A 26,454-nucleotide genomic window follows, 5' to 3' on the forward strand; every position below is an offset into this window, starting at 1 on the left:
CTGCCATGTGAAGTACCCGAGTTCAATTCCTGTTACTGCCAGGGGTTTTTCGTTTTTGATAGGACTAGAATGGCTACACTCAGCCTTGTTAGGCCAGGTGATTAGCTACTTCAAAGTGAAGCAGCGGCTCCAAGGACCTGGAAAGCTAAAAACATCTGGGATAATGGTATTGATCCAGCACATCGCATCCAAATGATGGCGTAAGTCACAGGATGACGCGACGGCCGGTCAAGCCTGAGGTCTGACCGCGGTGCTATTTTTTGTGATCACTTACAGGAATAAATATATCATGGACGAAACCGAGCAATTAAAATGAAATATTCTGCTCCCTTGAATAAATTTAAGTCATGCATTAGTCATTGATTAAATATTATGCAAAGATAATTTAAAACTGCTCGTATGAACAGGCAATATTTAGCGTTATATTCATCGAAGAAAATATATCCTTCTGGTTAACAATAGAAAACGTTCCACAGGACAAGGAGGTTCACAAACACGTTCAATGTAACTGGAAAATAACTAACTCCTTCGTCTCTTCCTATCCTGTTTCCCCCTTTTTTACGAGTTACTGCTACTTACTTCAGTCGCATTTTCTCTCTTTGGTAATGGGCAGTATTTGTTCTAGAAGAGTAGTCGTCCGTTGCGTATCTTTCCAATGGAAAATTATGTTTCTGTTTACCTCAACATTTTATATATTCCTCTACACTTTCGAAAACAAAATGGAAAAAAGTCTGTGCCTCTTGACTTGCAATCTCAAGTGGCAGAATTGAAATCGGCGTCCTCCCATTCTTATACTAAACGTTATACAGAAGGATACAGACCTCTGTCAAATCTCACATGTTTGGCAATGTGTTTTTGTTGGTTTCAGCCGCGCCTGGTGGAAGCTAGGCTATTTTATAACGTTTGTATGTTTAAATTAAATGTCTAATGTTCACGTGCCTAAGTTTCTGCCCTTACACTGTAAATATTGTTGCGATGCGCAGAGTTTTCGAGGTACTCGAAGGGAGAAACAGTTGTATAAGAACGTGGATGTTTGAGTCAGAGATCTTATCCTATGCCACAGTTGCACACAGCCGCGAAAGCTATACTCAGCAAAGGAGCAGGATTTATTGGGTAGGAAAAAAATCTATAATGAGGTCAGCGACAGGATTTAACAGTTCACTGTTACTAAAATGGTTCAAATGGCTCTGAGCACTATGGGACTCAACTGCTGAGGTCATTAGTCCCCTAGAACTTAGAACTAGCTAAACCTAACTAACCTAAGGACATCACAAACATCCATGCCCGAGGCAGGATTCGAACCTGCGACCGTAGCGGTCTTGCGGTTCCAGACTGCAGCGCCTTTAACCGCACGGCCACTTCGGCCGACTCACTGTTACTACCTTCTTGTAACAATGTAATGGAAAGTGAATTGTGAATTTAAATACGATATGTCGATGTGTAAATCAGTTGTCTATGCAGCAGTTCACTGCTAATAGGACACGTGACCACATGTAGATTTATATTATACTGAGGTGAACAAATTCATGGAGTACATCCTAATATTGTGTCGGACCTTCTTTTGCCTGGCGCATTGCAGCAGCTCGGCTTGGCAAGGATGGGATTCATGTCGGGTGATGTGCTTGGCCAAACTATTCACTCGAATTGTCCACTCATGGACTGTACGGCTGGTCCCGGCGGAGGTTCGAGTCCTCCCTCGGGCATGGGTGTGTGTGTGTGTGTTTGTCCTTAGGATAATTTAGGTTAAGTAGTGTGGGACTGATGACCTTAGCAGTTAAGTCCCATAAGATTTCACACACATCTGAACATTTGAATTATCCAGAATATTGATAAAAACCAATAGTGAATAACTGTGGCCCGGTGATACCGCGCACTGTCATCCACAAAAATTCCATCGTTGTTTGGGAACATGAAGTCCATGAATGGTTGCAAATGATCGCGAAGTAGCCGAACATAATCATTTATAGTCAATGATTGATTCAGTTGGACCGGAGGACGCAGTCCAGTCCATGTAAACACAGCCCACACCATTATGGAGCCACTGCCAGCTTGCGCAGTGCCTTGTTGACAATTTAGGTCCATAGCTCCACGATGTCTGCACGACACAGCTCTTACCAACTGAAATCGGGACTCATCTGACCAGGCCATGGTTTTCCAGTCGCCTAGGGTCCAATCGATATGGTCAAGAGCTCGGAGAGGGACTGCAGGCGATGTCGTGCTGTGAGCATAGGCCCTTGCGTCGGTCGTCTGCTACCATAGTTAAGTGACGGGAAATTTCGCCGCACTGTGCTAACGCCTGCGTTCGTCGTACGTCCCACTTTGACTTCTGCCGTTGTTCTACGCAATGTTGCTTGTCTGTTAGCAGCCGGACGCTGTGGCCGAGCGGTTCTATGCGCTTCAGTCCGGAATCGCGCTGCTGCTACGGTCGCAGGTTCGAATCCTGCCACGAGCATGGAAGTGTGTGATGTCCTTAGGTTAGTTAGGTTTAAGTAGTTCTAAGTATCGGGGACTGATGACCTCTGATGTTAAGTCCTTAATGCTTAGAGCCATTTGAACCATTTTTGTCTGTTAGCACTGACAGCTCTACGTAAACGCTGCTGCTGTCGTTCCTTATTTGAAGCCCGTCAACCACTGTGTTGTCATTGGTGAGAGAAAATTTGGAAATTTGTGGTAAGGACTGTGGGGCCAAACTGTTGCGGTCATCGGTCCCTAGGCTTAAGCTCTACTTAATCTAACTTTAAACAACTTACACTAAGGACAACACACACACCCATGCCCGAGGGAGGACTCGAACCTCCGACAGGGGGAGCCGTGCGAACCGTGACAAGGCGCGGTAGACCGCACGGCTACCTCGCACGGCTCGTTGGTGAGAGCTGATGCCTGAAATTTGGTATTCTCGGCACACTTTTGACACTATGGATCGCGGAATACTGAATTCCCTAAAGATTCCCGGTACGGAATGTCTAATGCATCTAGCTGCAAGTATCATTTTGTGTTCAAAATCTGTTAATTCCCGTAGTGCGGTCTTAATCACTTCGGAAACCTTTCCACATGTATCACATGAGTACAAATGACAGCTCTGCCAATGAACTGCCATTTTATAATTTGTGTACGCGATACTATCGCCGTCTGTACATGTGTATGACGCTGTCCAATGACTTTGGCCACTTTAGTGTACATACGTGTATTATATTTAAGATGCTGGTGAAAAATATCCGTTACACAGGGGTGAAATTTAATTTTAGATCAAATCATGGAGTTTTTTGTTTGTAATTGCGTCTAATGGAGGGATTTTATGTGGATTTTACGATTTTGTGGAAAAGCATATTGAATTATTAACTGTTTGAGAATGTGAGGGTTGGAAATCGGATCATGCTACAAACAGCTGAAAGACGCGAAACAACGTATCTGTAATCTACATTGACATTAAAGGTTGGGAATTGTAAATATTATCAGACATCAGTTTAACATACATAAATTTCCGTTGCGATTGTATTCCCGTTGAGCATTCAGCATTAGATTTTCCTCGGTTTCTGTAAATAAACTCAGGCAACAGCCGGCTCGTATAATTGAATAAGGAACGGTTGATTTCCTTCTTCATTCTCCAACTGAACTAGCCCCCCTCCAGGAAAGATCCTAAAGTCGATGTGTTGCCAAACTGTAGCCTCCGTTCCTTCTTAAAAACTCCCTCGCAAATGCAGACAACTGATTTTTCGCACATTTGTTATCGTGTAATACCTGCCAAAAACGACATTGATACTGTGACATTAATACTACATTTATGGTGCTTGTATTTCGATGTACAAGTTAACACACGCTCGAAGGTGGGCGCGGCCAAAATAGTTGCGACGATGTTGGCCCACACAGAAATCGCGGAATGCCATTTGAATTTCAATCACTGGCAGCGCACACCAACGGTCTTATAGCTTTCGACCCAATCGACTCCAGATCAGGGTTCCCTACGTCAAATCGAAGAATTTGTCATTCGTCATGGTACCTGAAAATTTGTCTCATCATAACGTAAACATTCTGCACATGTATGGCAATAGTTCAACATGGTCCTGCGAATAGGCTCGATGATGCCCACGTTCTGACAAGGAGATCCACAAGCGTTATGTATTCGCTGTTCCAAGTCAATGATGCCATTAATCCAGTAGGGTGTACTACACTTCCCATGTGTCTGTACATCTAAACGCCCGATGGATTAAAACCAAAATACCGGGTTACTCAATTCTCTGCATCCTCAATATCCGTTGAACTCTCTTCAGAATGTGTTGTCTTAAAATCAGTGTCCAAAATGGAGAGCACTAGCGCTGCCCGCAAGAACCGTACGATGTGGCCAACCGATACTAGAATATTTCTCAATAGTACAGCGAAAAAGTCTTTCGAAAAGACTGAAGTACAGCGGTCCAGTCAGTCGTTGAAGAAGCATGTATGGCCAAATCAGGTGCCGACGGGTAACAGACAATGACGACTAGCAATAAATGTACCAAGAAGATTGGAACCTGCCGACGCATATTGTGATAGTTTATGAGGGTTGATTTAGGGACTGAAGGAAGCGAGGAGGGACGTAACTTACCACCTGACGGTTTCTGCACGTTCGTAACTGTGCCACGCAGCGTACTATGTCTGCCAGCACAGACTATCCGTTTGGCGTCCACGCATCAACACTACAATACCTGAACTGCTGCCCACGGGAAAAATTAACATTAGTGGCTCGATTGTCCCACGTTTGCTTGTAAGTACTAACCAACCTACAAACATACTACTCGTAATAGTTATAACTACTAAACTGAAAATGAAGTAAATTCTGATGTAAAGTTGTTTAGTACACTGTCCTCAGTCGCCAAGAGAAATATCTGCACTTATACCCCTAACACCCTGATTCTACAAGATGGGAGAGACTCCAGAATACCACCATTGTTATAGCTTTCCCTTTTCCTTTAAAAGCAAATTATCTTAACCTGATTCACAAATGTAGGGATGGCGGACATCTCTACATTTACAACCATAATCCGCGAGCCACCTTATGGAGTGTGGCGGGGAGTACGTTGTGTGTCGCTGCCATTACCCCTCCCCCCCCCCATCCCCCCTTTTCTTCTTCCAGTCGCTAAAGGTTCGCGATATGAACAATTCCCGATAAGTCTTAGTGTGACCTCCAATCTAACTTTTACCTTCATGGTAAACATAGAAGGGAGTAATATACTGGCTGACTTTTCTCCGAGGTTACTCTTTCGGAATTTTAAAAAGTGAACCGCATCGTGATGCACAACGTCTCTGCCCCTGCAACTGGAAGAGCATCTCTGTAACACTTTGACACTTACTCAGTGAAACTGTAATGAAATGCGTTGCTCTTATTTGGATCTCTGTTTTCTTTATAAATCCTATACGGCACAGATCTCAAACTGTTGTGAATTATTCAAGCGTTGGTCTAATTGCGGTTTTGTTAGCTATTCCCCTTGTGGTTGGATTCTACATTCTGATGATTCATCAAAAGAATCTATTTGGTATCTGCCTTACCAGCGATTGTGTGGCCGTTTTACTTCACATCGTTCCATACACATGCTCCTAGATATTTTATCGATGAGACTACTTCCAATGATTGTTATGCAATTGTGTAATCATATAAAAATGTATACAATACTAGTTACTACGTTACAACCTTCCACACTGAGCACGTCCGTATCCCATCACTGACTTCTAGTATCAGCCGCACGCAGTTGACGTCAACAAGTGTATGGCCTGAAGATAACGTTGTTAAACGTTGAAACTAGTTGCCAAAATAAAATTGAGACCTTAAATACAGCTGGAGGAATTTCTAAGTTTTTAATGTAAATTTATACCAGATGATGTCCCACTGTCCTCCATTTCAACTACGAATGTACGAAGAATAATGGATCAATCTGTCTATTTATACGCAATACGCTAAATTTGACTTTTTTGAGAGTCAGCTGCAAACCCCCATACCATACATCGATCCTAAAAAATGCGACGGAAATCGGTGGAAGTGATGTTCGTGTATAGACAAACAAATGATAACAGTTTCAGGAAAATTGGTTGATTTGTTCAGGAGCTTCACAAACTGAGCAAGTCTACCTCCGACCTCTGTGCAAGCCTGGTATTGATGCATGTCAATGAGCAAGAGAAGAAAAAAGCTGCTGGAGGAAACGTCCTAATTTGGGAGCAGATGCGAGTTGTGATGTCACGGCCAGAGCATAACGGAACGCTCTTGAAGTGACCCATGGCGAGGGACAACGAACACGCTGGGTGACTCATCGAAGAGGGCGGGTAGCGAGCCACCGGCGTGGTATGGAGAGAATCTTCAGAAAACTGTGTTGGAGAATTTCTAGATGGATACAAACAGACCAGCGACGCAGTCGATCACGTGAATTGCGCGTGATACGCTCATGATGTACGCGTGTAACTTTTAGGCGTCTGGAGCGGGCACAAAATGTCCAATTGGCTGAAATGAACTTGGAAGGAAGAAAGTACCGAAATTTCGACGCAGTTTGAAGAGTAGGCACGTTGCGATTGGCAGAGATAGTTTCCACAAGATGAAAGGAACGCTCCTATTGGTCGGAAAAAGCCGTAACGTGGAGCATGAAAGGACCCAGGTGGGGGACAGTTTTGCTACGAGAGACACAAGATCGAAAATTTCAGGGACTCTCCTCTGAACCAGCGCCAAGTGCAGAACGGGGTGCATCACACTCTGTACGATGCCAAAAGATGAATTTTCTGTGAACACTGCGTTCACCTCGGCTGACATTCAGCTAGATATTAGCTGTAGCGTCATTGATCTCCAACAGCGGAGAAACGAAATAGCCACGTAGATAACTGTTCTTGTGAGAACTGAGAGGGTGTTGTAATATGCACGCCGCTACATCAATGCGCGTGAATATCGCAATATTTCAAGACTAGGAATGAGTGCATGTTTTCTTGCCTAACGAGAAACATAGGACAGTTTCTGCTGATAAAATCAGCAAAGATTTTAATTAGCTTTTATAGGATTTTCAGAGGACGAGAGCAGCCATGCAACTGACAGCTCATCGCAGCTAAGGTAAATACCGCTCGCAGAGACGTAAACTCGTCGGTTCACCAGCTTGCGTCCACTGTGAACTCGAGCAACCTTGAGTAATCTTTTGCTCAGCTTCTCACAAAAACTAACCATCCTCCGTATACGTGATTGTCATCCTAAATAGTACCGAACTTAGAACTGGAATCAGATGTTCCATCGTAATATTGGCCAACTTCACGATGTTGTAGTAAGAATAATTTTGTAAAGAACCTTCTGGTTAAACTTTGATATTGTTGTGTTCAGAGTTATTTCGATTAAACAGGACGAAATGCTTTATCTTGACCACTGTCCTAACATTGTCATGTTACAACCTATGTAAATTCGTGTATTTTTTGGACAATACTCGTGAATTAAAAACAATTTGTGTACAGCTAACACCGTTGTGCTCTGTCATAGAATAAGGGTCCGCTCCTTACCAGCGTCATTTATTCTATACACGCTAACGCACTCACAGGGTGTTTTAGCTGCTGTCTGACGATAGAAAAAAGGAGTGGAGTGTCAAATCCTGAGGGATGTCGTGATACATTCAGTCACAGTGGCTCAATAGATCGTCAAGATCCCGATCTCGTGAGAGGACCCCTGCCCATAGTACTCTAAATGCTCTCAGTTGATGAGGAATCCCGTGGCCTTGTTAGCCAAAGTACGGTTTGACAAGCACGAACACGAGCAGTAGAAACACTCTGAAATGCAAGCCCAGGACGGCTTGCCATGAAGAGCAACAAAACGGGGCGTAGAATGTCGTTGATGTACCGCTGTGCTGAAAGGGTGCCGCGGCTGACAACGAAAGGGGTCTTGCTATGAAATGAAATGAAATGGCGCCCTGGAGCACCACACCTGGTTGTCGGGCCACGTGATGGGGGACAGTCTGTTTGACATCCTACCAATGTCTGGAGCGTCTCCGAACACGTCTTCGACCTGGAATCTCATTGACTGGAGTCCTGCTTCGAATTAAGCGCCGAAGAGCAGCGAAGACGCCTCTGAAGACGCTCCGGAGGGCGGTGGGATACCAACCTGCATCTACCGATTTCCGACCCATTCGGATAATTACCTCGTGGAGCGGTTTTCTGTCTTACTGTAAAAAATACGAGAGGCGTTTGAAGAGTCCTTGCGAAGTCCGAGAGATGGCACCACCGGCGCATATCGAGGTCATATTTAGTTAGTAGCATCTTTGGAAAGAACGCACACCAAGTTTCAGTTGCGTGAGATTGCTAGTGCTGTGGGCATCTTGAATGAACGGGTACATAATATTTTGTATAAACATTTGGACATGAGAAAGTTGCCCGCAAGTTGGGGTCCGCGATTTCTCACGCTTGACCAAAAACGGAATCGTGTGAAGTGTTGCAAGGATGGTTTGTAGCTGTTCAGGAAGAATCTGCAGGACTTTACGCGTTGTTTCGTCACTGTGGATGAAACATGGATACATTACTATACTCCTGAGACCAAACAAAAGTCTAAACAATGGGTTACGAAGGGAGAATCTGCACCAAAAGAGGCGAATATCATTCCTTCGGCCGGAAAGGTTACGGCGACTGTCTTTTGGGATTCGCAAGGGATAATCCTCATCGACTATCTGGAAAAGGGTAAAACTATTACAGGTGCATATTATTCATCGTTATTGGACCATTTGAAAACCGAGCTGCAAGAAGAACGCCGGCGATTGGACCGCAAAAAAGTCCTTTTCCATCACGACAATGCACCAGCACACACCTCAGCAGTTGTGGACGCAAAATTAATGGAAATAGGATGGCAACTCGTTTCACATCCCCCCTATTCTCCAGACTTGGCTCCTTCGGACTACTATTTGTTCCCCAATTTGAAGAAATGGCTGGCGGGACAAAGATTTTATTCAAACAAGGCGGTGATTGCAGCAACTAATAGCTATTTTGTAGACTTGGACAATTCCTATTATTCGGAAGGGATCAACAATTTATAACAGCGTTGGACGAAGTGTTTAAGTCTAAAAGGAGACTATGACGAAAAATAAAAAAGGTTTACCCCAATCACGTAAGCAGTTTTTATTTTTGCACGGACTTTTCAAACGCCCCTCGTAATGCTTCTATTATCATGTCGTAACACAGGAAGAGGAAAGACAGTGGGTTTAAGGTAATTTTGTAATTTCCGAGTGGTGAGGAGCAAACGCAGAAAGACAAATTTCCAGTGAAGGCAGCTCGCTGACATGGGTAGCGCCAAACACTGTCGCAGCACTCCAAGTGAGGAAAACAGGCATATCGTAGCTTACCGAGGCTGAACACGAGCATCTGACAGCGAATTCCCTCTGAATTCAAAAACATGGGCTTTTAAAGAATCGTGGTGGCGCACTATCTCTCTCCTCCTGTAGTCGACCCACCAATCCACCGGCACTTAACAAGTTTCGGCCAATATTGGGAGTTGCGCCTCTGGCCGACCACATTTAGATTCTTCCCCTGCTCCCACTCGGTAGGTAGGGATACTTCTGGATTTTATATTAAGAAACGCCAAGTTTGGTATCAACAGCGTTCAGCTGAAAGGTAAACGTCTCTGCCACTCCTGTTATGGCCAGCAACAACAGTGTTTTACGCCACTTGGACCCTCCCTTCGTCCTTTCGTGGTTAGAGGCTACTGCAGTAGCACTCTAACCTGTGTAAACCCACTGACGTTGGAGATCTTCGGAGTAAGTGTCAAGCTTGCTGTCTCTACTAACAAGGGAACCTCCCCATCGCACCCCCCTCAGATTTAGTTATAAGTTGGCACAGTGGATAGGCCTTGTAAAACTGAACACAGATCAATCGAGAAAACAGGAAGAAGTTGTGTGGAACTATGAAAAAAAAATGAAACTGAGTAGTTCTTGCGCAAGATATGCAGCATCAAGGATAGTTCGAGCTAAGGAGCGCCTTGGTCCAGTGGTTAGCGTGAGCAGCTGCTGAACGGGAGGTCCTTGGTTCAAGTCTTCCCTCGAGTGAAAATATTACTTTCTTTATTTTCGCAAAGTTATGATCTGCCCGTTCGTTCATTGACGTCTCTGTTCACGGTAATAAGTTTAGTGTCTGTGTTTTGCGATCGCACCGCAAAACCGTGAGATTAGTAGACGAAAGGACGTGCCTCGATATGGGAACCGAAAACATTTGATCGTAAGGTCATAGGTCAACCAATTTCTCCACAGGAGAACACGTCTGATATATTCTAGACGACAATGGTGACGGCATGTGCGTCACATGACAGGAATATGTTGTCGACCCATCAAACTTGTGAACTTGGCGAATGGGTAAAAAGATTCTTGTACCTTTCCCGCTGTAGGTTTTCTTGTGGATGTGATAATCACTCCCAAAAAAGTGATGAAAACATAAGAGGTTGTCACATAAACTGCAACAAATGAATGCAACAGTTTCACAGTCGCACAGTTTTCCCTGTGCTCTGTCAAAACATATATTTTTAACGTTTTCAAATTTTTCCGTATGTAGACCGTCAAACCCTGCATATGTGCAAGTAAATCTGAGCATGTCATGGAATTTTGTAGAGCGAAGTTGATTATGTGTGACTGCCTGAAATTTGATAATTGACACACGATCACGTAAACAATACTGCTCTGGGTACCTGTACAGCTTCGCAAAATCATAAAATCTTTTCACAAATTATTTCACTTGCCGTCCCCATACTACGGCGCAGTTACCTCGCACCGGACGGACGGACGGACAGATAATAATTGTCTGAAAATAAAAAATTAAACTTTTTACTCGAGGGAAGACTTGAACCAAAGACCTCTCCTTCCGCAGCTGCTCACGCTAACCACGGGGCCACGGCGCTCCTGAGCACACACTATCCTTGCTGCTGCCACACATAGACTACTTAGTTTGTATATTTTGCTTATTTTTTTCATAGTTCCAGACAACTTCTTCCTGTTTTCTCGATTGATCTGTGTTCAGTTTTTCAAGGCCTATCCACTGTGCCAACTTATAACTAAATCTGAAGGGGGGTGCGATGTGGAGGTTCCCTCATAAGACGTGCCGTTTCGTGGCGTCTTCTGCTGCGATGCCTTACAACAGCGGGAAGTCGGTGGATGAAATGCCACTTAATACTCTGAAGTGAAACTTTCCTGCGACAGCCGCCCAGAGTGTCTGAAGTTTGCACGGCACGAGTGTTACTATTTAGCTCTGGTAATCTGAAGGCTACCGCTTTTTCCTGCTCTCTGCATTGTGTCCCTAATTTCCTGTCTTGGAGTTCCCTCGATGGTTCCCAACAGCCTTCAGCGTGACAACGTGCAAGTAATTACATCGTCAATATACGACACTATACGAAGCTTAGTTGTTCCTGTGTGTTCGCTGGTGGCATCTTCAAGTCACCTAAGCGGAACCTGTGAGAGTGCAGCGTACACCACCTACCTGGTAAAGACGAGGCACAGCAGCGTCGCCGACAGAATCATCAGCTGCTGCGACAGCGCAGACTGCGACTTCTGCATCGCCCGGTGCAGGTCGTTCTGTCAACAACGAATACACAAGTCAGCAAATTCCAGAAATAGGAAGTACTAGGCGTTAATATGATGCGTGTTGTTGAACTTGTACGCGTTGTTCTTTCATAAGTGATGCAGGGGTTATTACACTGAGGATTACATGGCACAATATTAGTGAAATATGTGGCACAATATTACTGGAATCATGTTGTCGTTTAACTCCTGATGAAGAAGTCAGCGTTCTCGTTCACCCATATCGTTTTTAAGTACACGAGATGGACACGGAGGCTACATCAGCAGAAAGCTAACGGAAAACCACAGTGCAATAGTTGACACTCGCTTCTATTTAACAGTGGACCGCACTTTTCTTGCAGGTGTAACTGTTCGCTTGGTATTAGTGAGAGCAGAAACCGTGATCCACGGCCGGAAGTACTGAAAATATTAACAAAAGTATAATGAGAAAATCTCTTGACAGGTTATGTTCGACAAAGTCGTCGTGCTGTATGCGAAGACACTGAGACCAAAGGGATTCTACCACTGTAATTATTCCGACCTATAACAAATTATTTAAACAGGAGAAAAATTCTCTGCGCGATGAGTCCATCACCCTTTGCCAGCTGATCATAAGTAGAAACAGGTGAACTTAGCAGCCTTGGTAAAATCATTGTTTTACGTTGGAGGTGAAATACTTTCGCATCAAACTGACTCTGCTTATGAATTAGATTAGAATTGAAATCTAATTTGAAACTATAGTTCACTGAGTGGAGAAGTCCAGATGTCCAAAAACGAAATGGGTTAGACAAGCTCAGTCAAAATTCACGTGTGCTTTTGATTATCTAGGAACAATCATAAAAATTACGGTTACCACGGTAACAAAACAAGCTCGCGGTGACTCGAGTCTGGCATATCCGTTTTTCATAACAGGCACGTAAGATCAAAAGATTTCAATTACTCTCAAAACTGGAACAGTCTGTGGGCTGTTTCCTTTCTCAAAAGAGTTTTTTGGTGATACTATGCTAATCAATGCAAAGGTGAACAGATATAGTATCTTGGATGGATTAGGAAAGCTTCCAAGACGTAGAAGGACTGTCGTTGAGAGGGAGCGAGATCAGCAATGCTACGCAGTTACTAAATATGTATGAGAATTGGATATACCTGTATTACAAACTCGTTCCCCCTCTCGCTGTCCATCGTCCCCTCCTCCTCCTCTACGGCCATTTCCCCACTCCACATTCCCCACTCCCCCTCCTACTTTCTGTCCATCTCCTCCATCTCCCCTGCTCACCTCTCTCTGACCTTGAGCCTTGCTTATTGTTATTGCAAAAAAAACCTTTAACGGGATCTGAAGTCGCTTAAAGTCAATGGTTCAACTGTTGGGATCATTGGTAAACAGGATATGAGAGACTTCTCTCCAGCTGGCGGAACAGTGGGGACAGTATTTCGTATACTTTTGATCTGATAATGGGAAAGACTACAAAATTTTGGGCGGTTCAGACTCCATACCAGTATTCTAATCATAAGCCGATAATACATAAATACAACTTTCCTTTTTCCTGTAAAACTGGCGGCGAGGAAGAAAACAAAATAGCACATTGTTGTGTATACAAGTTTTGTTTAAAATTATGTATGTATTTGTAACGAGGAAGAATATATATGGGAGAAACAATTTGTCTAATGGTTTACATGTCCAGCTATTGTAGTTAAAACTGACGGAAAGAAAGAAAGAAAACGGAACCGCACATTTTGACAGAACAGTACTGCACAGCATTCCCAACTTGATGCCGGGTTTAACAGCAAAACGTTATTTAAAAAAAAAAAATGTAGCTTATGTCCGTCTGAACGTTTGTGTATTGCGTAAAAATCTGGAGTGTCTCGGTCAATAGCTTTTCGAGGTTTTTGGGTAAATCCTTTGCTCTTGAGATATACTGTATATTACCTTTGTCCGTCTGAATGATTACTCAAGTGTCGAGTAAAAATTTGATGTCAATCGGTCAAGCACTTTTGGAGATTTTTGCTGACAAAGCTTCCCATTTATGTATTGTGTATATAATAAAAATATTCACCCATATTCAGAAAAAAAAACAGAACACTCTGAACGACTAGAGACAGGACATTCATATTCACAGGACATGTACATTAATATGTTCTGCAGAAGGGATTAGCGTTTCAGCCCTCTCGGTTCAGCATGTGTCCTGTTGCCTAGTAGCCACAGGGGGTCTGCCATGAGCCCTGACAACTTGTCCCATACGTGATGGCATCGACGCTAATAAGGTGCGAATGTCATGTGGTATAACCATCTTTGCTGAATTCTCCTGGTTCCAAAGTTCATCTATGTTGGTTGGAAATGCGTCATAGCGCTGCATACGTCGTTTCACCATATACTTCATATTTTCGATTGGCGACGAGTCTGGTAATCTGGCGGGCCAGAGCAAAAAGTTGACATCCCATGACACCAAGAAGGCACAGGCACGTGTTCGGGCAGTAACATGTGGTCGTGCATTGTTTTGCTGAGAAACGGCATATGGGGTATTGTGCATAAAGGGTATGGCTACGGGTCGCAGGATATCGTTCACGTAGGTCACAGTGGTCACAGTGTCCTGGACAATCACCAACTGTGATTTGTATTTGAGCCCAGCAGTACTCTACACCATAAGGGGTTCAGCTGGCGCTGTATGTCTTGTGCGAATGCAGTGACTGTGGCGCCACTCTCCCTGTATGAACGCGGCCATCATTTTCAAACAAACAGAACCTGGATTCTTCCAAAACCACTATCTGATGCCGTTCCTGTCCCCAGTAACGTCGTTCCACACACGATTGGCACCTGGCATGTTTTTACACATTCGACCAAGTTAGGCAGAGAAGGGGACGACGCGCACGTAACCCATGCCGCCGTAAACGGCGACTGACTGTCACCCTGATGGAGTACGATGTGTTCCACTGTTGTGCTAGAGCCGAGGGGGAAGCAGATCTGTCCTGCAATGCCATTCGGATGAGGTGTCAGTCTTCTCTGGGGCTGGTCTGGGTGGTGCGACCTGGCCTTTCGTGAATCCTCTGGACTGCCGAAACACTTCGTCCCACCGAGCAGCAATTTCCTTGATGGATGCACCACATTCTCTCATGGCAATAATGTGCCCTCTTTCAGACTCACTGATTCGACGGTACGGTTCGCGCAGACATCTGCGAGGCATCCTGCAAGTCTACTCAAGTCACACTGATCCATTACCTTCGGTTTACAGTGTGAACGAGAGCCACAGGCACATTTTACCGGTAAGTGGTGTTGCGCCGCTATATCGCTATATCAGTGGTGACCTTGAACCCGCTGGCCGACATGGTTCAAATGCAAAACATTTCTGTAGAAAATGCTAATGTACACGTGCTGTGAATATGAACGTTCTATATCTAGTCGTTAAAGGTATTCTGTTTTTCCTGAAAATGAGTGTATGTAGCCTATGTTCTTTCGGACGTTTATTAGAGTATCGTGTCAAAATCTGGAGTAAATTGGTCAAGAACTTTTCGAAATTTTTGGTAACAACGAAAAACAACGACTTGTCTCTCTGTGGTAGTACGAATTCTACAGAATACATAAAAGTGAATTCCGTCACATCCCTTCTAATCCGTAAGCCTGGAATACTGCCGTAATTATACCAACACATTCTTATACCTACACATTTCACATACCTTCTCCCATTCAAATTTTAACCGACTCTGACCCAAACACAATGAAAACCGTCAGGATATTTGTACATCCTATCACGTGTGGCTGCAGCCGTAGTGGTCTAGCACTCAGATCGCTAGACTACAGTCCTGGATGTTACTCGTTCAATCCCGAGTACGAGTGGGGAATTTTGCTCTCTCCACTCCCTCTAAGGCGGTCCCAGGTCCGGTAAGCCTGCTCTCAACGAAGCATCGGTACTAGAGTTTGGTGGTAAAAGGCGGCTGGAACGAGGGACTCATCACCCTCCACCTGCTAGTGCCGCGGCGAAGAATGGCTGCACTCTGCCAGCTATCAGGTCAACAGCACGATGCAGGCTTGTACCACGAACTTTACCTTTTTTTATCAGCACTAGCTCTAGCCTCCCTATTCTGTCCGTGTCAAGCACTACCACCCCTTTCCATATTTCCCTATTCTTTACACCTTCATGCTATACATTCTGGTCCCCTTTTCATTTCGTTTTCCTACCACGCCCGTCCCCAAACCTAACCTCCTCTTCACATCACAACCCACTTACCTACATGCCCTCTTCGTTTACTTCCACACTCTGAAACTTGCGGGCTTTCTAATTAAAATGAATTGAAATGAAATGGTGATGTGGTGGCACTCAACTACGTACCCTCCCACTCAACGTTGAAATATTAAAAGTTTTTCCCGGTTTCGTTGTCTAGGGGCTGGGATACGTAGTTGCCGCATTACAGGCCAAATACTGCTGAGTCTACAGTATAAGAATACACACATGAATCGAATGGTCGAAGGTTTCTATCACTCGGCAATTGCGAATTATGAATGTAACATATAAATTTATAAATGAAAGTTTGCAATTAAATAAAATCTGTAGGTACTATCTTAACGACTTTAAATGATGAATACGATAGTAGACGTACATTTGAGACTGCGGTATATTTAAGCAAAACACTTATTGGTGTCGATGGTCCAGCAATTAAATAAAATATAAGTTGAATAACAGGGAAAAAATAGATTCCTACGTCACGTAATTAGTTATGAACAACAACATAGCTCGCGAGATATTCACTTCTGAACACATACTACTCCTTCTCTGCAGAAGCCACGGAAATCACACAAGAGCACAGGTCGGCACTCCGAAATATTTCTATCCTCCGCGACCACGCGCAAACTGCTCCACACTCCAAGCCTCTCTCAAAACCGTGCGTCGGCAGCGCCGTCGCGTCCAGCAATTCCGCGTCCTGTCCCATACTATCCAGCACCCCCTGAACTACCTCGTGTCCTCTCTAGAAATGATTGGTTGGCTACAGCGCTCCCGCCATATCTTCAAGCCAACGCACATTCACAAACATAATGAAACACTATCTAAATACTAGATTTACATTTAAATAACTTGAAATTAAATAAATGTTCCTACGGCTGGACCATAAATACGCTCTGACACACATTATTAAATACACTCCTGGAAATGGAAAAAAGAACACATTGACACCGGTGTGTCAGACCCACCATACTTGCTCCGGACACTGCGAGAGGGCTGTACAAGCAATGATCACACGCACGGCACAGCGGACACACCAGGAACCGCGGTGTTGGCCGTCGAATGGCGCTAGCTGCGCAGCATTTGTGCACCGCCACCGTCAGTGTCAGCCAGTTTGCCGTGGCATACGGAGCTCCATCGCAGTCTTTAACACTGGTAGCATGCCGCGACAGCGTGGACGTGAACCGTATGTGCAGTTGACGGACTTTGAGCGAGGGCGTATAGTGGGCATGCTGGAGGCCGGGTGGACGTACCGCCGAATTGCTCAACACGTGGGGCGTGAGGTCTCCACAGTACATCGATGTTGTCGCCAGTGGTCGGCGGAAGGTGCACGTGCCCGTCGACCTGGGACCGGATCGCAGCGACGCACGGATGTACGCCAAGACCGTAGGATCCTACGCAGTGCCGTAGGGGACCGCACCGCCACTTCCCAGCAAATTAGGGACACTGATGCTCCTGGGGTATCGGCGAGGACCATTCGCAACCGTCTCCATGAAGCTGGGCTACGGTCCCGCACACCGTTAGGCCGTCTTCCGCTCACGCCCCAACATCGTGCAGCCCGCCTCCAGTGGTGTCGCGACAGGCGTGAATGGAGGGACGAATGGAGACGTGTCGTCTTCAGCGATGAGAGTCGCTTCTGCCTTGGTGCCAATGATGGTCGTATGCGTGTTTGGCGCCGTGCAGGTGAGCGCCACAATCAGGACTGCATACGACCGAGGCACACAGGGCCAACACCCGGCATCATGGTGTGGGGAGCGATCTCCTACACTGGCCGTACACCACTGGTGATCGTCGAGGGGACACTGAATAGTGCACGGTACATCCCAACCGTCATCGAACCCATCGTTCTACCATTCCTAGACCGGCAAGGGAACTTGCTGTTCCAACGGGACAATGCACGTCCGCATGTATCCCGTGCCAACCAACGTGCTCTAGAAGGTGTAGGTCAACTACCCTGGCCAGCAAGATCTCCGGCTCTGTCCCCCATAGAGCATGTTTGGGACTGGATGAAGCGTCGTCTCACGCGGTCTGCACGTCCAGCACGAACGCTGGTCCAACTGAGGCGCCAGGTGGAAATGGCATGGCAAGCCGTTCCACAGGACTACATCCAGCATCTCTACGATCGTCTCCATGGGAGAATAGCAGCCTGCATTGCTGCGAAAGGTGGATATACACTGTACTAGTGCCGACATTGTGCATGCTCTGTTGCCTGTGTCTATGTGCCTGTGGTTCTGTCAGTGTGATCATGTGATGTATCTGACCCCAGGAATGTGTCAATAAAGTTTCCCCTTCCTCGGACAATGAATTCACAGTGTTCTTATTTCAATTTCCAGGAGTGTACATAAACAAATTAAATAAACATATATAAAAGGAATAGAACAAAAAGTAGGCCAGTTGCCTAATGTCTCTGTGCTTTCTAAAACCAAGTTCTTCATGAATAGTATATATCGGATATACTCAAAGACATAGATGAATAAATATATTTATAAGCTTTTTTTTCGTGTAACTGTGGAGTACTTATGGCCTAACGCGATCGATAGTAATCGGCCACTTTGACCTCCAATATCTCATGTGTTATTCACGTTACATGCCTGTAATTCATACCAATTTAGGTTTAAACTAATAGCTTTCTAAAGACATGGTGGTCGACGAAATCGGATGAAGCGTTTATATTTTGGAAATTGGTTGGTGGGTGTTACTTGTATAATTTACCATCAGATACTAAACTTTCAACTAATAAAGATATTGAAAATCTGATTACACCATCAGAATCGTCGTGCAAATAATATTAATGTACATGTTTCTTTTTGAGGTATCATGATTCACCTGGCTGCTATTAATTTCCATACGAACTGTGAAATGTCTGCCCTTAAGGTTTCACAAAGTCCGCCATCTTCGGCCCTCCCTGCGCGCAGCGTCACCAAGGAATTCCCAGCGGCGTGCTCGATGGACCACGCGCTGGGGCTACCCCTCTCGTCCGGCTAACATTCGCCACCACGAGTTTGCTGCCGGGACCCGGCTGGCCGAGTGGCCAGTGCGGCCACTGCTTCCTCCGAACTTATATTTTCAGGGCGAGACGACTCGCCCGTTACCTCTCAAATTTCACAAAACGTTTAACCTTCTTCTCTCTTCGTCTGTATTTTCTGACCACAAGTCATCCCAATTTATGTTTAGATCTTCCTCCTTTCAATGTTACAGTTTCTTTTTATTTAAAATGATAAAAGATATTAACTGTTATAATATATATGTGGCGTCAGTGAGAATCACATGTTAATGTTCTGCTCTTTTAATTACGTTTTATTATTTTATGTATTTTAACACCATTAGGCTAAAGAGCAGAATGTTTGTACTGTGGACAGTACACCTTTTGATCTTATGAGCTCAACAGAGAAAACAACGCTTAACGAATTATAAATAAGTATTTACGCATAAGAAGGTAAACAGTTGAGTCAAAACAACCAGTTGATTTCAAGAAATAGAAGAAGACCTAAAAGAAGCAGGGATCAGAAGGGAAATAATAAATGTAAGAGACAAATTCAGTAACAAATTTATGAATACGAAATTTGAAGTAGACGAAAGAAAGGAAACACGTAAAATATGGACAGAGCAAAGGAAACAGGAATACAACCAAAGAACGAAGAGATTTTGGGAAGAGAATAAGAAGATGGAAACAAGATAAACTGAATAATCATGTTACATTCAAATTAATCATTGTCCTCGGAAAAATATGTAATAATCTGCGAAAACTATAATAATAGTTTATTACATTTGCAATAACAACATTTGATGTTATGGTAGATCTTCTCTGGAATTAACGTGTGATTTTTTTAAAAAAATGATTAATTTTTAACGAAGTTACCTGCCGGTATCATCAACAATAGAGTGGTTAGTTTTTCTGGATAAAGATAAGGCGGCATCAGTACAAAAGATACTTACGAACATATTCTCGAGGGAGTGCTTGGCCAGCCAGCAGTTGAGGAATACCGGGATGAACAGGTTGCGCAGTGGTGGCCACAGGAGCTGAAATACAAAAGAGACATGAATTTACAGCAAATGAGGCTTTCTCTTCTGTCGGTGAGAGCCTATCATCACACTATACGTAAAAGAAAACATAATCACCTGAAATGTACACTCACCACAGAGCCAAATTAATGTCTGATGGGAACGGGTATCAGTAACCTGTCTAATACAAGGTTCCACTGAGATGATTGTGAGAAACTGAAGCGCAGGTAGCTGCTCCTTTGGAGAGCGAGCGCTTCCGTTACCATGCGAATGCAACAGTGCCATTTTCAGACAACTGGAATGTCGTCAGACGTCATACATCCGTCGGGCTGTAGCGTGAGCTATGGACTGCGAGCTATACGTCAAGAGAACAAAGCAGCTGTCTGTGAAGAGGCAGGGATTGCGCAACCTGCTACGTCCAACCTACAAATATTGTGGCATCGAAAAGACTCAACTGCGATGTCTGGGTTCCACTCGTCTCAGTATCGGCATAAGCGAGTGTCGTTGTCGGTGCTTTCTGAGACGTGTGAAAAATCACTTTTTTCCTAGTCTTTTGAGTGCTTTGATGTGCCCAAACCGTGACATTCTCTTGCGTACCAACCTCTAGCCCTCGCATCCAACGTCCTCAAATATGTGTTGGATGTGTTCCAATATTTGCACTCCCCTACAGTTTTTACCCACTGCAGGGCCCTCTAGTAACTGTTCCCAGATACCTTAACATATGTCCTGCAGCTTCTTCCTGTTAGTGGTTCCAACATATTTCTTTCTTCACCGAATGACGGCCGATGTGGCCGAGCGATTCTTGGCGCTTCAGTCCGGAACCGCGCTGCTGATATGGTCGCAGGTTCGAATCCTGCCTCGGGCATGGATGTGTGTAATGTCCTTAGGTTAGTTAGGTTTAAGTAGTTCTAAGTCTAGAGGACTGATGACCTCAGATGTCAAGTCCCATAGTGCTTAGAGCCATTTGAACCATTTTGAACCTTGTCCATCTCTCTGTGCATCTGCTAAGATCAATTTTTCTCACGAAAGGTAGAGGTATCAATTTGAAACGGATGCCAAATACTAAGGTATACGTTCCCTTGGCGGTGTAGAAAGTTTTAACTTCTAAATCAATGGCAAGCGAGCCGGCCACAACACATCTCCTCCACGTCCAACTAACGACTTGGGAATTGTCTCTGCAACTCATTTCTAGCCATCAGCGAAAAATGTGCCGGACACCGATCGTGTTGATACCAGATTCTGTTCCTTGTTCCTAAAGGATTTCTTCCAAAAACAGACATAATATTTCTTGCAGGAATGTGGTGTACTTCCTACTATTAAGATTCTCTTCGATGAAACAGAGGCCTATAATTCTGTCCTCCAGAATCCCACACCGTACATCCACAGACCACGGTTTTTGGTGTGCAACTTGCCACAGCCAAAATGGATTTTTGAATCTTTGCCGATTCGGCAGAGAACTTCCTAGTTCACCTAATTTTCTGCATCCTCCTGCAGCACCACATCTCAAACGCTTCGATTCTCTACTGTGTTCCAAATGTACTTTCTCAGAAATATCTTCCTCAAATGAAGACAAATGTTAGATACTGGTAGAATTCTTATGGACAAGAATGATCCTTTCGCCTTGCTAGTCTCCTTTTCATATTTTCATTCCTTTGTCTGCCATGTATTACTTTGCTTCCAAGGCAGCAGAATATCTTAACACGTTCGGTGTCGCCGTCCAGCGAGGCGCGGTAGCTGCGGTAACAAGCGGCCGACGCCCCGCGTAGCGTCTCTATCGGCGCCGTCTAGTCTGCTTTTCGTTTATTGAACGGGTCGAATTTGCCTCAGTCCGTGCCCGGGCATTCTGCAGTGTAAGTCGGTTGCGATTTGGCTGTCGGCTTATCTTTATACCATTCCGTGGTGAAACTTGGGCAGGCAAGTGCATTTGTTTTCAAATTATCGTTCCTTATCTATAAAAAATATTTTCAGCGTAATTACACACAAATTTTATTTTTGTAGATATGTCTAAAACACATTTTAATTTATACTTATCACAAATTTACTTTCAGCAGGAAATAATTTCCTCTTACGTTCACGCCCGTTTTGAGACATGTCTACAAAAATTAAATTTGTGTTTAATTACGCTGAAAATAATTATTTTATTGATAAAGATTCCGGAATAGTTCCCCATTCGGATCTCCGGGAGGGGATTGCCAAGGGGGAGGTGACCACGAGAAAAAGATTGAATAATTAACTACGAGTCGAGGTGTGGAATGTCAGAAGCCTGAATGGGGAAGAGAAGCTAGAAAATGTGAAATGGCTCAATCTAGATATAGCATGGGTCAGTGAAATGAAATGGAGTGAAAACAAGGATTTCTGGTCAGATAACTATTGAGTAATATCAACAGCAGTAGAAAATGGTATAACGGGAGTAGGATTCGTTATGAATAGAAAGATAAGGCAAAGACTGTGGTACAGTGAACAGTTCAGTGATAGGGTTGTCTTATAAGAATCGACAGCAAACCAACACCGACGACGATGGTAGGATTCGTTATGAATAGGAAGATAAGGCAAAGATTGTGGTACAGTGAACAGTTCAGTGATAGGGTTGTCTTATAAGAATCGACAGCAAACCAACACCGACGACGATGGTAGGATTCGTTATGAATAGGGAGATAAGGCAAAGACTGTGTTACAGTGAACAGTTCAGTGATAGGGTTGTTCTTATGAGAATCGATAGCAAACCAACACCGACAGCGATAGTTCACGTATACATGCCGAAATCGCAAGCTGAAGATGAAGAGATAGAGAAGGTATATGAGCCTACTGAAAGGGTAGCACAGTGCACAAAGGGAGTTGAAAATCTCTACTAGACACAGGGGACTGAAATGCAGTTGTAGGGGAAGGAGTGGAAGAAAAGGTTACAGGAGAATATGGGCTTGGGGCAACTGAGTTCTCCAATAAACTTGAGCTAGTAATAGCGAACAGTCTGTTCGAGAATCACAAGAGGAGGCGGTATACTCTGAAAAGCCCGGGTGATACGGGAAGATTTCAGTTAGATTACATAATGGTCAGAGATTCCGGAATCAGATACTGTATTGTAAGGCGTACTGTAATATTTATGGCTTATTCAGCCAACGTATTAGGCTCCAGGAAGCTATTCCCAGGGCAGTGGAGATGCAAGAAGCATAGAGATGACGCAATGTGGGATGAGGTACCGGTGACAGATGTTAGATTCTGTACCATTCCCGTGAGAAAGACCGCCTGCATGATGCTGCTGCTCAGTGATTGGCTGCTGTGCTCTGCGGTAGGGCGCCAGAACGTTTTAAACTTTAGTTGCTATTATTAATGAAACCTGTCATCCAAATTACTTCATTTTTTTAAATAAACATCTCTCAACAGCCAGCTATCAATCAGTCATTTCAAAATTATTAAAATCAAAGTATTACTAAAAACAAAAGACTGACGATATTACTGCCGATGCACTTCGGTGGCGTTCGGGTCACGCCTTGCTGGCCTGGCGCGTGAAGTGTCTCGGGCAGTCCGGCTCTCCAGTTCTGACTGTTCCAGTAGACAGACATGTTGTCTGTTATAGCAGTATTTGTTTCATGCAATTTTATTTACTACAATTCCGACCGTCGCTAGGTACAGACATGTTGTCTGTAATAGTAGTATTTGATTCATGTAATTTTATTCTCCAGTTCTGACGGTTCCAGTAGACAGACATGTTGTCTGTGGCAGGATGTATTTCAAGTTATTTTAGCCAGATATAATGACTGTGGAAAGATACGTTCAATACGTTGTGATCAAGAATAGTTTCTCGTGTCTATATCAATAAAAACGCGAGTGGCATCCCAAATGAGTTATAGTTTATTCGTAGCAGCAGTTTCTTGCGAAGTTAATTTCAGCCTCAAGAAAAAGATTCCACGACCTGCGTGCAGTTTTCTGCGCTGGGGACATCATCACAAAGACAGCAGGTTAGTGAAGTGTAGAAGAACTTATGTATTCCACACAGGGCAGTGGAAACAACTAGGCACCTCACGTGTACTGCATGCACAGAACAAATGTGCTCAGTGACACGTCTTCTGCAGTAATGCAGAGGAGGTAAAGAAGGATGAAAGTATTAACACTATCTCACTTTTGTTCCTTTTTTCTTACCGTAGTACCCAGGAGCAGATATAGACACAGATCACAACATAGTAGTGATGAAGAGTAGGTTGAAGTTCAAGGGATTAGTCAGGAAGAATCAATACTCAAAGAAGTGAGATACGGAAGTACCAAGGGATGACGAGACACGAAGTTCTCTAAGACTGTAGATACAGCAGTAAGGAATAACTCTGTAGGCAGTACAGTTGAAGAGGAATGGACGTCTCTAAAAGGGGACCTCACAGATGTTGGAAGAAATACATAGGTACAAAGAAGTTAAGTACGAAGAAACCATGGGTAACAGAAGAAATACTTCAGTTGATCAATGAAAGAAGGAACTACGAGAATGTTTAAAGAAATTCAGGAATACAGAAAGACAAGTCGCTGAAGAATGAAATAAACAGGAAGTGCAGGGAAGCCGAGACGAAATGCCTGCATGAAAAATGTGAAGACATCTTAAAAGAAATGATTGTTCGAAGCACTGACTCGGCATATAGGAAAGTCAAGACAGTCTTCGCTTAAAATAAAAGCAAGGGTGGTAGCATAAAGAGTGCAATGGGAATTCCACTGTTAAATGCAGAGGAGAGGGCGGATAGATGGAAAAAATACATTGAAGGCCTCAATGAGGGGGAAGATGTGTCTGATGTGATAGAAGAAGAAACAGGAGTCGATTTAGAAGACATAGGGGATCCAATATTAGAATCAGAATTTAAGAGATCTTTTGGGGGACTTAAGATCAAATAAGCAGAAGGGGTAGATAACATTCTATCAGAATTTCTAAAATCATTGAGGGAGGTCACAACAAAACGACTCTTCTCGTTGGTGTGTAGAATGTATGAGTCTGGCGACATACCATCTGACTTTCGGAAAAACATCATCCACACAATTCCGAAGACTGGAAGAGCTGACAAGTGCGAGAATTATCCTACATTCTGCTTAACAGCTCATACATCCAAGTTGCTAACAAGGATAATATAGAGAAGAATCGAAAAGAAAATTGAGGATGTGCTAAATGACGATCAGTTTGGTTTTAGGAAAGGTAAAGGCACCCGAGAGGCAATCCTGATGTTGCGGTTGACAATGGAAACAAGGCTAAAGAAAAAAAAAAGATACGTTCATTCGATCTGTCGACCTGGAAAAAGCGTGCAACAATGTAAAATGGTGCAAGATGTTCGAAATTCTGAGAAAAACAGAGATATGCTGTAGGGAGAGGCGGGTAATATACGAGTACAATATGTACAAGAGCCAAGAAGGAATAATAAGACGACAAAGAACGAAGCGCTCAGATTAAAAAGGGTGTAAGACGAGGATGTAGTCTTTCCCTCCTACTGTTCAATCTGTATATCGAAAAAGCAATGATGGAAATAAAATAAATGTTCAGGAGTGGAATTAAAATGTCAATGATACGTTTCGCTGATGAAATTGCAATCCTGAGTGAAAGTGAAGAAGAACTGCATGATATGATGAATGGAATGAACCGTCTAATGAGTACAGAATATGGACTGAAAGTAAATCGAAGAAAGGTTAAAGTAATGAAAAGTAGCAGAAATGAGAATAGCGAGAAACTTTACGACAGGATTGATGGTCACAAAGTTGATGAAGTTAAGGAATTCTGCTACCTAGGCAGCAAAATAACCAATGACGCACGGAGCAAGGAGGACACCAAAAGCAGAATAGCACTGGCAAAAGGGGCATTTCTGGCCTTAATTTCAGGAAGAAACTTCTGAGAATGTATATCTGCAGCACAGCATTGTAAGACAGCGAAACATGGACTGTGGGAAAACCGGAAGAGAAGAGAATCGAAGCATTTGAGATGTGGTGCAACACGGGAATGTTGAAAATTAGGTAGATTGATTAGGTAAGGAATGAGGAGGTACTAAGATGAATCGGAGAGGACAGGAATATGTGGAAAACACTGACAAGGAGAAGGGACAGGATGATAGGACATCTGTTAAGACATCAGGGAATGACTTCCGTAGTACTAGAGGGAGATGTACATGACAAAAACTGTAGCGGAAGACAGAGATAGGAATACATCCAGTAGATAATGGAGGATGTAGGTTGCAAGTGCTACTCTGAGGTGAAACCACTCAGAAGACTGATGACTCCCTCCATCTCAAAAAAGATAAAGAACTATAAATTGAAAACAAATGCACTTGCCTGGTCAAGTTTCAGCACAAAATGGTAGAAAGATAAACCGACAGCTAAATCGCAATCGACGTTCACTGCAGAGTGCCGGGCACGGACTGAGGCAATTCCGATCCGCACAGTAAACGAAGCACAGACTAGACGGCCTCGATAATCAGAAAAACGCTTGGCGTGGCGTCGGCCATCTGCCGTTCCACGAGCTACCACGCCTGGGGCGGAGTACCGAACGTGTTAATTTCCTCTACTTCGCGGACCCCTATTTTTATGATAAGTTTATCGTTAACCTTATTACTTTAGTTTTTCTTCGGTTTACTCTCAGCCCACATGCCGTACTCATTACACAGTTCATTCTATTCAAAACATTCTGTAATTCGTCTTCACTTTCACTGTGAACAGCAATGTCATCAGAGAATCTTATCATTGATATCATTTCGCCCTGAATTTTAATTCCACTCTTGAAT

The 26,454-nt window shown here is 43.9% G+C and overlaps 1 protein-coding gene across 1 annotated transcript in view; it reads right to left on the minus strand.

The window, feature by feature from the left end:
- Positions 1–26,454, minus strand: part of LOC126460891 (potassium channel subfamily T member 2) — a 627,462-nt gene that overhangs the window by 402,989 nt on the left and 198,019 nt on the right. The window contains exons 5-6 of the mRNA XM_050095956.1: positions 19,655–19,738; positions 11,431–11,525 (exon numbers count right to left, since the gene is read on the minus strand). Coding sequence (XP_049951913.1) covers positions 11,431–11,525; positions 19,655–19,738 — 179 coding nt within the window. The remainder of the gene's footprint in view (positions 1–11,430; positions 11,526–19,654; positions 19,739–26,454) is intronic.

Source organism: Schistocerca serialis, chromosome 1 (genome assembly GCF_023864345.2).
Source record: "Schistocerca serialis cubense isolate TAMUIC-IGC-003099 chromosome 1, iqSchSeri2.2, whole genome shotgun sequence".
Classification (NCBI taxonomy): domain Eukaryota; kingdom Metazoa; phylum Arthropoda; class Insecta; order Orthoptera; family Acrididae; genus Schistocerca; species Schistocerca serialis.